We start from the raw sequence: 15027 nt of genomic DNA, 5'->3' as shown, positions 1-15027 counted from the left end.
GTTCCTGATCTCAGGGAAAAAGCTCTCAGTTTTTCCCCATTGAGGATGATGTTAGCTGTGGGCTTTTCATAAATGGCTTTTATGATGTTTAAGTATGTTCCTTCTATCCCGACTTTCTCGAGGGTTTTTATTAAGAAAGGATGCTGCATTTTGTCAAATGCTTTTTCTGCATCGATTGACAGGATCATATGGTTCTTTTTTTTTTATAAATGTGATGTATCATGTTGATTGATTTGTGAATGTTGAACCAGCCCTGCAGCCCAGGAATGAATTCCGCTTGACCATGGTGAATAATTCTTTTTATATGCTGTTGAATTCGATTTGCTAGTATGGTATTGAGAATTTTTGCATCCACATTCATCAGGGATGTTGGCCTGTAGTTCTCTTTTTTTACTGGGTCTGTCTGGTTTAGGAATCAAAGAAATACTGGCTTCATAGAATGAGTCTGGAAGTTTTCCTTCCCTTTCTATTTTTTGGAATAGCTTGAGAAGGATAGGTATTATCTCTGCTTTAAACGTCTGGTAGAACTCCCCTGGGAAGCCATCTGGTCCTGGACTCTTATTTGTTGGGAGATTTTTGATAACTGATTCAATTTCTTCGCTGGTTATGGGTCTGTTCAAGCTTTCTATTTCCTCCTGATTTCTATTCCACCCACACAGGAATGCTTAGGATGCTTAGGAATTTGTCCATTTCTTCCAGGTTGTCCAGTTTGTTGGCATATAGTTTTTCATAGTATTCCCTGATAATTGCTTGTATCTCTGAGGGATTGGTTATAATAAGTCCATTTTCATTCATGATTTTATCTATTTGGGCCATCTCCCTTTTCTTTTTGAGAAGCCTGGCTAGAGGTTTATCAATTTTGTTTATTTTTTCAAAAAACCAACTCTTGGTTTCATTGATCTGCTCTACAGTTTTTTTTAGATTCTTTATTGTTTATTTCTGCCCAGATCTTTATTATTTCTCTTCTTCTGCTGGGTTTACGGTGTCTTTGCTGTTCTGCTTCTATTTCTTTTAGGTATTCTGTTAGATTTTGTATTTGGGATTTTTCTTGTTGCTTGAGATAGGCCTGGATTGCAATGTATTTTCCTCTCAGGACTGCCTTCGCTGCATCCCAAAGCGTTTGGATTGTTGTATTTTCATTTTCGTTTGTTTCCATATATTTTTTAATTTCTTCTCTAATTGCCTGGTTGACCCATTCATTCTTTAGTAGGGTGTTCTTTAACCTCCATATTTTTGGAGGTTTTCTAGACTTTTTCCTGTGGTTGATTTCAAGCTTCATAGCATTGTGGTCTGAAAGCATGCATGGTACGATCTCAATTCTTGTATACTTATGAAGGGCTGTTTTGTGACCCAGTATGTGATCTATCTTGGAGAATGTCCCATGTGCACTTGAGAAGAAAGTATATTCTGTTGCTTTGGGATACAGAGTTCTAAATGTATCTGTCAAGTCCATCTGGTCCAATGTAATGTTCAGGGCCCTTGTTTCTTTATTGATCCTGTGTCTAGATGATCTATCCATTGTTGTAAGTCGGGTGTTAAAGTCCCCTGCAATTACCACATTCTTATCAATAAGGTTGCTTATGTTTGTGAGTAATTGTTACATATTTGGGGGCTCCCGTATTCGGTGCATAGACATTTATAATTGTTAGCTCTTCCTGATGGATAGACCCTGTAATTATTATATAATGCCCTTCTTCATCTCTTGTTACAGCCTTTAATTTAAAGTCTAGTTTGTCTGATATCAGTATAGCTACTCCAACTTTCTTTTGACTTCCAGTTGCATGATAGATAGTTCTCCATCCCCTCACTTTCAATCTGAAGGTGTCCTCGGGTCTAAACTGAGTCTCTTGTAGACAGCAAATAGATGGGTCTTGTTTTTTTATGCATTCTGATACCCTGTGTCTTTTGGTTGGAGCATTTAGTCCATTTACAATTCAGTGTTATTATTGAAAGACAGGGGTTTAGAGTCATTGTGATGTCTGTAGGTTTCATGCTTGTAGCGGTGTCTCTGGTACTTTGTCTCACAGGATCCCCCTTGTAAGGCTGGTTTAGTGATGACGAATTCCTTCAGTTTTTGTTTGTTTGGGAAGACCTTTATCTCTCCTTCTAACTGACAGACTTGCTGGATAAAGGATTCTCGGCTGCATATTTTTTCTGTTCATCACATTGAAGATTTCCTGCCATTTCTTTCTGGCCTGCCAAGTTTCAGTAGAGAGATCTGTCACGAGTCTTATAGGTCTCCCTTTATATGTTAGGGCACGTTTATCCCTCGCTGCTTTCAGAATTTTCTCTTTATCCTTGTATTTTGCCAATTTCACTATGATATGTCATGCAGAAGATCAATTCAAGTTACGTCTGAAGGGAATTCTCTGTGCCTCTTGGATTTCAATGCCTTTTTCCTTCCCCAGTTCAGGGAAGTTCTCAGCTATTATTTCTTCAAGTACACCTTCAGCACCTTTCCCTCTCTCTTCCTCCTCTGGAATACCAATTCTGCATAGATTATTTCTCTTTAGTGCATCACTTAGTTCTCTAATTTTCCACTCATACTCCTGGATTTTTTTATCTCTCTTTTTCTCAGCTTCCTCTTTTTTCATAATTTTATCTTCTAGTTCACCTATTCTCTCCTCTGCCTCTTCAATCCGAGCTGTGGTTGTCTCCATTTTATTTTGAAGCTATTTATAGCATTTTTAAAAGCTCCTCCTGGCTGTTCCTTATTCCCTTGATCTCTGTAGCAATAGATTCTCTGCTGTCCTCTATACTGTTTTCAAGCCCAGCGATTAATTTTATGACTGTTATTCTAAATTCACTTTCTGTTATATTGTTTAAATCCTTTTTGATCAGTTCGTTAGCTGTCGTTATTTCCTGGAGATTCTTTTGCTGGGAATTCATCTGTTTCATCATTTTGGATGGTCCCTGGAGTGGTGCAGGACTGTGGGGCACTTCCCCTGTGCTGTCTTGAGTAACTTGCGTTGGTGGGCGGGGCCGCAGTCTGACCTGATGTCTGCCCCCAGCCCACCGCTGGGGCCACAGTCAGACTGGTGTGTGCCTTATCTTCCCCTCTCCTAGGGGCGGGATTCACTGTGGGGTGGCGTGGCCCGTCTGGGCTACTTGCACACTGCCAGGCTTGTGGTGCTGGGGATGTGGAGTATTAGCTGGGGTGGATCGGCAAGGTGCACGGGGGTGGGAGGGGCAGGCTCAGCTCGCTTTTCCTTTGGTGATCCGCTTCAGGAGGGGCCCTGCAGCACCGGGAGGGAATCAGACCCGCCACCGGAGGGATGGATCTGCGGAAGCACAGCGTTGGATGTTTGCGCAGTGCAAGCAAGTTCCCTGGCAGGAACTGGTTCCCTTTGGGATTTTGGCTGGGGATGGGTGAGGGAGATGGCGCTGGCGAGCTCCTTTGTTCCCCGCCAAACTGAGCTCTGTCGTCCGGGGCTCAACAACTCTCCCTCCCGTTGTCCTTCTCCAAGCAGAGCTGTTAGCTTATAACCTTCCAGATGTTAAGTCCCGCTTGCTGTCCGAACACACTCCATCCAGCCCCTCCGTTTTTGCAAGCCAGACTCAGGGTCTCTGCTTGGCCGGCGGGCTGCCCCTCTGCCCCGGCTCCCTCCCCCCAGTCCGTGTAGTGCACACTGCCTCTTCGCCCTTCCTACCCTCTTCCGTGGGCCTCGTGTCTACACTTGGCTCCGGAGAATCCATTCTGCTAGTCTTCTGGTGGTTTTCTGGGTTATTTAGGCAGGTGTAGGTGGAATCTAAGTGTTCAGCAGGATGCGGTGAGCCCAGCGTCCTCCTACACCACCATCTTCTTCCTCAAGCCTTTATCGTGAGGTGGTATCTCATTGTGGTTTTGATCTGTATTTCCCTGATGATGAATGATGTGAGCATTTTTTCATGTGTTGGTTGGCCATCTGGATGTCGTCTTTGGAGAAGTGTCTATTCATGTCTTTTGTCCATTTCTTCACTGGATTATGTTTTGGGTGTTGAGTTTGATAAGTTCTTTATAGATTTCGGATACTAACCCTTTATCTGATATGTTGTTTGCAAATCTCTTCTCCCATTCTGTCGGTTGCCTTTTAGTTTTGTTGATTGTTTCCTTTGCTGTGCAGAAGCTTTTTGTTTTGACGAGGTCCCAGTAGTTCATTTTTGCTTTCCTTTCCCTTGCCTCCGGAGACGTGTTGAGTAAGAGGTTGCTGTGGCCAAGATCAAAGAGGTTTTTGCCTGCTTTCTCCTCAAGGATTTTGACGGCTTCCTGTCTTACATTTAAGTCTTTCCTCCATTTTGAGTTTGTTTTTGTGTATGGTGTAAGAAAGTGGTCCAGGTTCGTTCTTCTGCATGTCACTGTCCAGTTTTCCCAGCACCACTTGCTGAGGAGACTGTATTCCATTGGATATTCTTTCCGGCTTTGTCAAAGATGAGTTGGCCATATGTTTGTGGGTCCATTTCTGGGTTCTCTATTCTGTTGCATTGATCTGAGTGTCTGTTTTTGTGCCAAAAATTTTTTCAAGTGTTTTAAGAGCTCTGTGCCAGACAGCTGGAACTAACCCCAATATCACAAGTACGTAGTAAGATTGCAGGGTATTTCTAAAAAGTTTTAATCCCCCCAAATACAACATGAAGTGGGTGGTTAGTGGAGAGCCATGTACATCATGGGGAAAAATCATTAAGAACAGGTCTGCAGGTGACCTCTTTCCAATAAGGAGTAATTTCGCATTGACCTGGGGTTTGATGTTACAGGTATCAGTGTCATTTGAGGATGTGACCATGGACTTCAGCAGGGAGGAGTGGGAGCAGCTGGGCCCCGCCCAGAGGTGCCTGTACTGGGATGTGATGCTGGAGATCTGCAGCCACCTCCTCTCCCTGGGTGAGCACCCCTGCCCACCCCCCACCCCCCCACTGGAATCTCGGACAGACCTCGTCGAGATTTCCCTCCTTGTTGTGGGACACAGCAGGGCAAATGAAGTATGTTATCTGTTTGCCTTTGATTTGTCCCCGTCTTGTCGTTCCTTTAGGGACCTTTCGAATAGTACTTAGTTCCTAAGTAAAAGATGTTGACTTTTCTGAGGAGCCGATGCAAAGCTTCACTGAATGGCCTGTAAAGCCCAAGACCACATCCAAATCCGATATTCTTTCTCACGAACAGGGTACCCCATTCCCAGGCCGGAGATGATTTTCAGGATGGAAAAGGAACAGGAGCCATGGATAAGGGAGGCTCAGCTCCCACATCAGTGGCGTCCAGGTGAGTGACTGTTTGTTACCTGGCAGACGCGTGGACATCTCTGGGGGGGGGGGGGCATTATTCAACCTGCCACCCTACCCATCCCCCGGTGGGTGGACCGCAGGCCCCGTGCTCTCCCGGTTTCTACAGCTAACGCTGTGATGGCCGTGGGGGCAGGCGTAAGAATTTCTCAGAGGTGACGACACAGGAGCGGGCTTCCCTGATGCCTGGACACAAGCATACTTAGTGTGACTAAGTAAACCATAGACTCTTCTGATGGGCTACAGAATCGGTGCTCTGGCGTCAGAAGGCTCAAGGACCCACCCTTGTATGCCTCACTTGCCAGCGTGGCCTTGATCAGGTTTCTCCTGGCCCATGTGATAGGCCATTGGGCTGTTTCTTGTTTTAACATCATTTAGCTAATACCGAGTTAGAGTATCTCCTCATATCCATCGTGATCGGGCTTTCCGTCTGTACGTTGCTTCTACATCTTGTTCGGTCCTTTTGTGTCCATGGAGTTTTTGTAAGGCCCTTTTTCTTTTTTATTTGCCCCCTGAATTCACTGGGTTTGTCTTTTCTATGGTGGATATTCTTCCTTCTTTTCCCCTAGTTGTGGCTCCTCCCCCTCAGAGCCCCAGGCTTACCCTCGGGTCATCCCTTCATATGGTAATTCCCTTGAAGGGCCCTTCTCTTCACGACACCAAGCCTCAGGGTTTTTTTTCTGGTGATCTCTAGATCAACCCCTCCAGTTCCTGTGCCTAAACCCTTCTCTTACCTTATTCAGAGGTGTGGTGGACAATTCCTGCGGGATGGCTCACTTCTCTTATTTGCTGGAGATCAGAAATTGGAGTCCTTACCAAATCAAACATTTTTCTCAGCCTTTTACATTTTGTCAGATTCTTTTTTTTTTTTCTTTTAAGTTTATTACAGCAGGGCACGTGGGTGGCTCAGTCAGTTAAGCGTCTGACTTCGGCTCAGGTCATGATCTCATGCTCATGAGTTCGAGCCCCACATCGGGCTCTGTGCTGACAGCTCAGAGACTGGAGCCTGCTTCGGATTCTGTGTCTCCTCTCTCTCTGCCCTTCCCCTGCTCATGCTCTGTCTTTCTCTCTCTCAAAAATAAATAAAAAACATTAAAGTTTATTAGAGCCAGTGAGTGGGGAAGAGCAGAGAAAGAATCCCACGCAGGCTCCGCACTGTCAGCTCAGAGCCTGGAACCTGCTTCAGATTCTGTGTCTCCCTCTCTCTCTGCTCCTCCCCTGCTCACACTCTGTCTCTCTCTCTCAAAAATAAATAAAAGCATTAAAAAAAATAATAAAGTCAGACACTCAACTGACTGAGCCAGCCACCCAGGCGCTTCACGTATTTCTACATTCAAATGTATCTAGAGAGTTTCATTGCTTGTGCTGTACCTAGTGTTCCTATTTTCTTCTCTACTACAGAGATGGATATACATCAGTATAGACAGTATATACTGTCTGTAGGATGATCCTGTCTGTGTGGTCTGATTGATCTCCACTTTCCGTACTTAATCTTCGTTATGTCAGTATCGAGCATGAGGAAACCATTCAGGATATAAAAATTATTGAATTTCTGAAGATAGGCAAAAAATAATACTTTTTTCTATTTTGGAAGGAAACAAAATACCTGCTGAGGTAAATTCAAAGACACCAAGATTGGGGCACCTGTGTGGCTCAGTCGGTGAAACGTCTGACTTCGACTCCCTCTCCTTTGCCCCTTCCCTGTTTGTTCTCTCTCTCTCTCCTATGTCTCAAAAACAAAGACACCGAGATCATCATTAGAGTGGGTAACAACATGAGATGTTAAAACCATCAGCCTTTTGGCATTAATGTTGTCTGTTTAGTGGAGGCCAACTCAAAAAATACATATCAGGATGAAGGGTGTAGGGAGTGACTGCTTGTGAAGGTCCAAGGTGATGGCATCAGCCCAGAGGAGTGGCATTGGGGGTAACGTGAAGGACACGGTACTTGTAACTGTTCTGCATGGCAGCTGTGAGCTCTAAAGCTAAATTGGGGTAGAAGAGGTGAGAGTATGCTTGGATTTGGGAATAAATTAGACTTTTTTTGGAAACAGCTTTGTGGGGGGTTTTTTGTTTTTTTTTTTTTAATATTTGAGGGAGAAAGAGAATCCAACTGGTGGAGGGTTAGAGAGAGAGGGAGACACAGGATCTGAAGCAGGCTTCAGGTTCTGAGCTGACAGCACAGAGCCCAACATGGGGCTCAAACCCACAAACCATGAGATCATGAGATCATGACTTGAGCCAAAGTCAGACGCTTAACCGACTGAGCCACCCAAGTGTTCCTATTTGTTTTTTAAATGTTTATTTATTTTTGAGAGCGAGTGACCAGGAGAGGGGCAGAGTGGGGGGACAGAGGACCCGAAGTGGGCTCTGTGCAGAGAGCCTGATGCAGAGCTCTAACTCACAAACTCTGATTCTGTCACTTGAGCCGAAGTTGGGTGCTTAACCGACTGAGCCACCCAGGCGCCCCGGAACAGCATTATTAACGTTAAGCTGTCTTGGAGAATTATGGACAAGCTTTTCAGCATAGTGCTGATATTTTACATTGAGCATCTTCAGTAGTGATGTACATTTCATTGGGTTCTCCAAGAGTTTTATGATCTGAATGAACCGTTCAAAATGGTCAAATCACTGTCTGGGAACTCAAAGTAGAATGTCTTCAGAAAACGTGAAAGCCAGTGTTTAGGTAAAATTGCTATAGAAGAGCACAAAATGAAAGAAAAAACCAAATAGCCTGATATAAAAAGTCAGGGACTCGAGTAGACGTTTCTCCAGAGGTGACATATGAGTGGCCAACAAGTACATGAAAAGATGCTCAGTATTAGGGTGAGGCAAAGCAAAACCACAGCGGTAACCAACTCACCCGCTAGACTGGCTACTGTTAAAAAATCAAAATAGTAAGTGTTGGCAAGGATGTGACCCTCACACTGTTGTTGAGAATGTAAAATGATGCAGCCACTATGGAAGACGGTACGGTGATTCCTCAGAAAACTAAGCCTGGGGGCGCCTGGGTGGCTCAGTGGGTTAAGCGTCCGACTTCGGCTCAGGTCATGATCTCATGGTTCATGGGTTCGAGCCCCACGTCAGGCTCTGTGCTGACAGCTCAGCGCCTGGAGCCTGCTTCAGATCCTGTGTCCCCTTCTCTCTTTGCCCCTCCCCTACTTCTGTCTCAAAAATAAATACACATTAAAAAATTAAGCATAGAATGACCATATGATGCAGCCAGCAATTAATTCCACTTCTGTATATATATCTGGGAGAATTGAAAGGATCTTGAAGAGAGATTTGCACACCTGTGTTCACAGTAGCTGAGAAGTGGGTGCAACCCAGTTGTCCATTGATGGGTGAACGGATTAAGAAAATGTGTGTACACACCATGCGATGTGATTCAGCCTTAAAAACAAAGGTAAATCTGACCCATAATATGATATGGATGATTCTTGAGGATATTATAAGTGACAAACAGACAAATACTGTCTGATTCCAGTCACAATAGGAGGTTAGGAGGTGTCTAGAGAGAGTCCTGTTCACAGAGACAGAAGGCAGGATGGTGATTTCCAGAGGGGGGAGGGGGAGCTGCCACTTCAGTGGCATCACGTCTGTCGCAAAATAAAAGTTGTGGAGGGGCGCCTGGGTGTCTCAGTCAGTTAAGCATCCGACTTCAGCTCAGGTCTTGATCTCTCGGTCCATAGTTCATAGTTGGAGCCCCGCATCGTGCTCCGTGCTGACAGCTCAGAGCCTGGAGCCTGCTTTGGATTCTGTGACTCCTTCTCTCTCTGCCCCCCCACCTCTCATGCTCTGTCTCTGTCTCTCTCTCAAAAATAAATAAACATTAAAAAAAAAAAACATTTAAATAAAAGTTGTGGAGAGATGGGTTACACGACAGTGTGAGCATGTCTGACAGTGTTGCACTTAGAAAGGCTGAAGGGGTAAATTTTACACTATGCATTTTTTTTAACCACAGGTTTTTTTAACAGTTAACGCTAAAGACAAAAAGCATTCTCATTTTTTAAAAAAGTGAATGATGAGTGAGGTTTGGGGACAGGACAAAGGTCTGAGATACAGTTTCTCCAGGGGACTGACAGAAGAAATAAGATACGATGTTCTCTTCACAGTCAGTATTTAAATCTCAGGGCAGATGAAGGAATAATAAAATGCCGTCACTCTTTTTATATTTTTTTTTTTTAATTTTTTGATGTTTATTTTTGAGAGAGAGAGAGCATGAGTAGGGAAGGGGCAGAGAGAGAGGGAGACACAGAATCCGAAGCAGGCTCCAGGTTCTGAGCTGTCAGCACTGAGCCCGACGCGGGGCTTGAACTCACAAACCATGAGATCATGACCTGAGCCGAAGTTGGACACGTAAGTGACTGAGCCACCCAGGCGCTCCTTCCTTTTCTGTTCAGCATCTCTTGCATCTTGTGTTCTATACTAGTCAACTGGATGAACGATGACTCCTGTTCTTGGTGGATAAAAAACAGTACATTAGGTTAGCGTAAGGCTGAAAGTTCTACAGAGAGAGCAAGGTTCAGTATAGTAATTTCTAGAATACTTTTCTCTCCTGTGAAAAGTTCAAAAGGCAGATGAGCAGGAAGCCTCGCTTCTTGTATTCTCCGGGTGTCTAAGGTTTTCCCTAGCTGTTGCGCTGTGCTTTAGGACACTGTCCATGTGCGTGACTGGTGGAGTCTTTTGGGTTTTCCACGTAGAGTGTCCTGTCATCCGTGAAGAGTGCAAGTTTGACTTCTTTGCCAAGTTGGATGCCTAATATTTCGTCTTGTTGTCTGATTGCTGAGGCTCGGACTTCCAACACTATGTTAAACAGCAGCAGTGAGAGTGGACATCCCTGTCGCGTCCCTGATCTCGGGGGAAAGCTCTCAGTTTTTCTGTCGATGTGCGCGACTGAATGTGCACTGCATCCCAAGGCAGGTTCTGTGAGGCAGAAGGGGGGTGCGGGGTATCGAGAAGCTGTGGTCTTTCCCCCCGGGGCCGGAATTGGTGCATCATGTCGTATGCGTATTCCATCAGCCAAAACTGTCTCCCGGTCACATCTCATCACAAAGGACGTTGAGAACTGTTACGTAGCTTGGCAGGCATGTACCTGGTCACGGTTAACTTCTATGAAAGACGGTGACACAGACTTTGGGGGACAGCTTGCTTGTCCACTCTTCCAGTGTTCCTTTCCTGGCTTGTAAGTTCATTTCTAGGTTCAAGCAAACAGATTTCAGCTTCCTGGAGAGTTGCCTTTGGGCAGCACTACCCTCTTGCTCCTTGGCCATGTCAGGGCTGGTGCCATCTCCGTTTTCCAGACGACACGCAGGGCGGGTGGACTCCCCAAATCCACCTTGCTTCTGACAAGCGGGGGGAGACGGGGGATGAGTCACGACTTAGATCCGAAAGCTAACGAAGAGCTGGCCGCCGAGCCCCTCCGGCCCGCCCCGGCCGTTGCCCCGTGCTGCCCGTGTCTGTGTTTCCTGGAGTCGTCCATAGGTGTGCGTATCTGTGGGTCTCTGGACCGTCTGCCTGCGGGAGTGGAGCCAGGCTGCCCTTGTTCGAATCTGACTCCCGCCAGAGCTCAGCGAGGTGACTGTGGTCAGTTCCTTATGCTGCACCTCCTCCTCCGTGAGACAGGGGTAGTAAGTACCGTTACGCGTGGAGGGGTGTGAGGGTTGAAGGAGTTTCTGTGGCACGATGTCGCACGGTCTGGCACGCGGTTGTGCCGTCCGCAGACAGGCTGACACGCAGTAAAGTCTGTGGCTGTTTCCTCGTCATCAGCAGCCTCGCCCCCGTCATTATCCTGCGACTTGCAATTTCTGTGTTCGGTCTCCATCCGCTCCTCTGACGTGTCCTCCTTCCTCTGTTAACTTGTGCCTACCTCTTCATCTTTTTCTCCTTCTAGAAGGGGAGTTTGGACTCAAAACCTCACGACAGAAAATTTTTGAAAAAGCTTCATTTCGCGACGGTAAGGAACTTGCGGCCCCGGGAGGCGGGTCAGGGTGCTCCGTCTTGGGAGATGTGAACCCCACAACGAGGGGTCTACAGAAGCAAGCGAAACCTTCGCGGCACGGGGCTCTCCTCAGTAGGGAAACACCGGATATAGAGAGAGACCGCAGGTGTAAAGACCCGGGAAAAATTGCTCCTGTGAGGCCCCATCTTGTTTCTCCACAAAAAAGGCCTCCTAAACGTGGCTCATTTGCGAAAAGTTTGAAGCCCAACCTAGAAGGAAGTCCTCAAAAGCAAAGCGACGGCACAGAACCCCTCGATGGGACTGTCAGCTCTGGCCGGCTACTCCCCCATAGCCCTTCCGGTCCTGGCTACAAGAACGTTCGTCCAGGAGTGAACCTGTGTGAAGGGAATCCACATACGAAAGTCGGCAGCCGTAAACCGCCACACGCACAACATCGAGTTCATACCTGGGAGAAACCCGATAAATGTGCCGAATGTGGCAGGGGCTTCGGCCAGAAGCCACCCCTCGAGCAGCAGAGATTCCACAACGTGGAAAACCTCCAGGAGAGCGGGAAATGCACGACGAGCCTTGCCCCGCGGCCAGACCTCGGCGCGTATCTGCCCGCTCACGCAGGACACGTTCCGTACATATGTAAAGAGTGCGGGAAAGTCTTCGCTCAGAGGTCGGAACTGACGACACACCAGAAAAGCCACGCTAGACAGAAGCCCCACAAATGCCAGGAATGTGGAAAAGCCTTTTTCCAGGCGTTATCTCTCTTCAGACACCAGAGAACCCACACTCGAGGGAAGCTCTACGAGTGCAGCGAGTGTGGGAAAGGCTTCTCCCAGAAGTCCACCCTCGCCATCCATCAGAAAATCCACGCCGGCGAGCGGCAGTATGCGTGCGGCGAGTGTGGGAAGGCCTTCACCCAGAAGTCCGCGCTCAGCCTGCACCGGAGGATCCACTCGGGGGAGAAGGCCTACGCGTGCCTCGCGTGCGGCCAGGCCTTCGTGCAGAAGGCCCACCTGACCGTGCATCAGAGAAGCCACACCGGAGAGAAGCCCTACAAGTGCAGCGACTGCGGGAGAGCCTTCATTTGCAAGTCGCAGCTTGACATACATCGCCGCATCCACACCGGGGAGAAGCCGTACGAGTGCCGTGACTGTGCAAAAGCCTTCACGCAGAAGTCACACCTCAACATGCACCGGAAGATCCACACGGGAGAGAGACAGCACGTGTGCCGTGACTGCGGCAAGGCCTTCACCCAGAAGTCCATCCTCAACATGCACCAGCGCACCCACACCGGAGAGAAGCCCTACAAGTGCAGCGACTGCGGCAGAGCCTTCACCTCCAAGTCACAGTTCAGAGAGCACCAGCGGGTCCACACGGGCGAGAAACCCTACGTGTGTGCCGAGTGTGGGAAGGCTTTCAACGGCAGGTCCAATTTCCACAAACATCAGATGACTCACACGAGAGGCAAGACCTTTGCCTGCCACACATGCGGGACCGCCTTTGGCCAGAAATCAGAGCTGATGGCACACCGGAGAACTCACGTCGGACAGAGGCCTCACGAATGCGGGGACTGTGGGAAATCCTTCAGTAAGAAACCACAGCTCCAAGTGCACCGGCGAATTCACACGGGAGAGACGCCCTATGCGTGTCCTCAGTGTGGGAAGGCCTTCAACAACAGATCCAATTTTAATAAACACCAAACAACTCATACCAGAGACAGACCTTACGAGAGCAGTTACTGCATGAAAGGCATTACCCAGACATCCGTTCCCAGTATGCATCAGCAATAACATAAAGTGAAACAAAGTCTAAATTTCTCGAAGGAAAAAAAAATCTCCGTAGAGTCTGATTCAATTGTATGTTACAGAATCCACGATTCAGAAGGACCCCCGGAATGCGCTGCATTGTTGCCAAGGTACACCTTGTTTTATATGAAGGAAATCACTTAAGAACATTTAAGAATGAGGGGAAGTGTCCATATTCGTACTAACCTCGTCAAGGATTATAAAACTCTCTTGGGAAGAAACCCGGACTAACCTTGAGAAAAGTGTCTCTGTAGAAAGTAGTACAAGAGGGGCGCCTGGGTGGCTCAGTCGGTCAAGCATCCGACTTCGGCTCAGGTCACGATCTCGCGGTCCGTGAGTTCGAGCCCCGCGTCGGGCTCTGGGCTGACAGCTCAGAGCCTGGAGCCTGTTTCAGAATCTGTGTCTCCCTCTCTCTCTGCCCCTCCCCCGTTCATGCTCTGTCTCTGTCTCAAAAATAAATAAACGTTAAAAAAAAAAAAAAGTAGTACAAGATAAAATTTTGCCAGATTTTTTGATAAATGCATAAATGTGATTTTGTGATGTATACTGGTCTTCACGGGGCACCTCTTCTCTTACACGACTAGCCCAGCTCTCCCCTCCCCACTTCTTTCCACCCCCACCACTTCTGGCGAGCATCTCTGTAAATAACCAGCGTCAACCTTTCGGTGTGGACTTTTTCCCATTTTTATACAGCCTCCTGGTCACTTCCCCAGGGTCAGCAAACTGGCCGTTGGCCACCCGGGTTTTTTAAATAAAAATTTTACCAGACACAGCCACGTTCATCTGTTTGTGTATGGCGGGCGTGAGTAACCCGTGGCGGAGCCCACGTGGCCCGCAAAGCCGAGAATATTTACCCTCCGGCCCTTACAGGAGATTGCCAGCACCTGGTGTCCGCACACACTCATCCCTATGCTCATAATCCTACACCTGTGTCGGAGCTCTGTCCTTGGTTCCGTCCGTATCAGATCCTGTCACAGGCGTGTGTGCCTCGTTCTTCTCGAGCTGCGACACGTCCGTTCGGTGGCTGCACCATATGCTGTAGGGTGAACACGCTCTAACATATTCAACCAGCCTCACAGGTTTTACTCTTCCCCACTTTTTTTTTGCTACAAGAAAGAATAGCATAGTGTTGTCGGACACAGGCCCAGGAGCCAGGCACCTGTATCTGATCCTACGTCAGTTGGGCAAGTGTTTAATTCCTGGGTTTCAGAAGGACGATGCCAACGTCCCTTTGTGAGAAGTAAACAGGTCCGTGTTAAGCACTTGGAACCAACAGATGCGTGGAAGTGAAAGGCGGGGGATTAAGGCCGGTGGGGAGAAGTGAGTAAAATCAGCTCTCCTTAGTAAGAAACCAGGTGGGAGCTCTGGTCCCGGGGATTCTGTTCCAGCCTCCAGCAAACCCTCGGCTTGGCACTGGGGCTCCTAGGGCTGTGAAGTTGATGTCCATGGGGAGGCTGGTGTGGACGGGCTGTAGCTCCTTGGAGAGCAGCCTGGAGCCCTAGGAGTTCATGCCGTCTGCAGCTGACTGGGGCCAAAAAGCCAGGATGGGGGGGGGGGGGGCAGCCACACGAGCCCAGGACTTCAGGACCGCCCAAGACAGAACATTCTACCTCCAACCCCAGTTTACCTCTGGTGGCTCTGCTCCTGGCAGAGGTCCCAGCCCTCCGGCAAACAGTGGTGGCCAGAGAACAGACGGGGCGGTAAGAGGAGCGTCTTTGCAGCCTTACAGGGGGGAGGGCAGGGAGGCCAGGTGGCCTGTGCCCCCCACACCGTGGAGGGACCTGCGGCTCCCTGTGGGCTCCTCAAGCAGCAACCCCCTCCCTGGCAGCCATGTCCTCATCCTCATGATTCCAGCCCCGGTGGGAGTTGGGGAAGCCGTTTATCCTCAGGTAGCGAATGGGGCACGGGGCAAACATGCCTCCAAGGAAGCCACAGTAGGGGAGCCTGGAGAGGCAGAGAGAGTTGGAAGCCAGGAGTTCCAGGCAACAGGGCCCTGGCCCTGGCTTTCTATCCCTAA

The 15027-nt window shown here is 48.0% G+C and overlaps 1 protein-coding gene across 2 annotated transcripts in view; it reads left to right on the top strand.

Annotated features, from left to right (window-relative positions):
* Positions 1–13342, top strand: part of ZNF175 (zinc finger protein 175) — a 35348-nt gene extending 22006 nt beyond the window's left edge. Inside the window, exons 3-6 of one of the 2 annotated variants that reach the window (XM_047077467.1) lie at positions 4732–4858; positions 5138–5233; positions 10737–10838; positions 11146–13342. In XM_047077467.1, coding sequence (XP_046933423.1) covers positions 4732–4858; positions 5138–5233; positions 10737–10838; positions 11146–12995 — 2175 coding nt within the window. In that variant the 3' untranslated portion in view covers positions 12996–13342. The remainder of the gene's footprint in view (positions 1–4731; positions 4859–5137; positions 5234–10736; positions 10839–11145) is intronic. The other variant, XM_047077468.1, reaches the window with a different exon arrangement.
* Positions 13343–15027: the final 1685 nt, after the last annotated feature.

The sequence above is a fragment of the Lynx rufus genome, unplaced genomic scaffold (genome assembly GCF_022079265.1).
Source record: "Lynx rufus isolate CCGP_SWC_20201006 ecotype Redwood Valley unplaced genomic scaffold, mLynRuf1.p SCAF_16, whole genome shotgun sequence".
Lineage (NCBI taxonomy): Eukaryota > Metazoa > Chordata > Mammalia > Carnivora > Felidae > Lynx > Lynx rufus.
The sequence above is the reverse complement of the archived record's forward strand: the minus strand, read 5'-3'. Positions and strand labels throughout refer to the sequence as shown.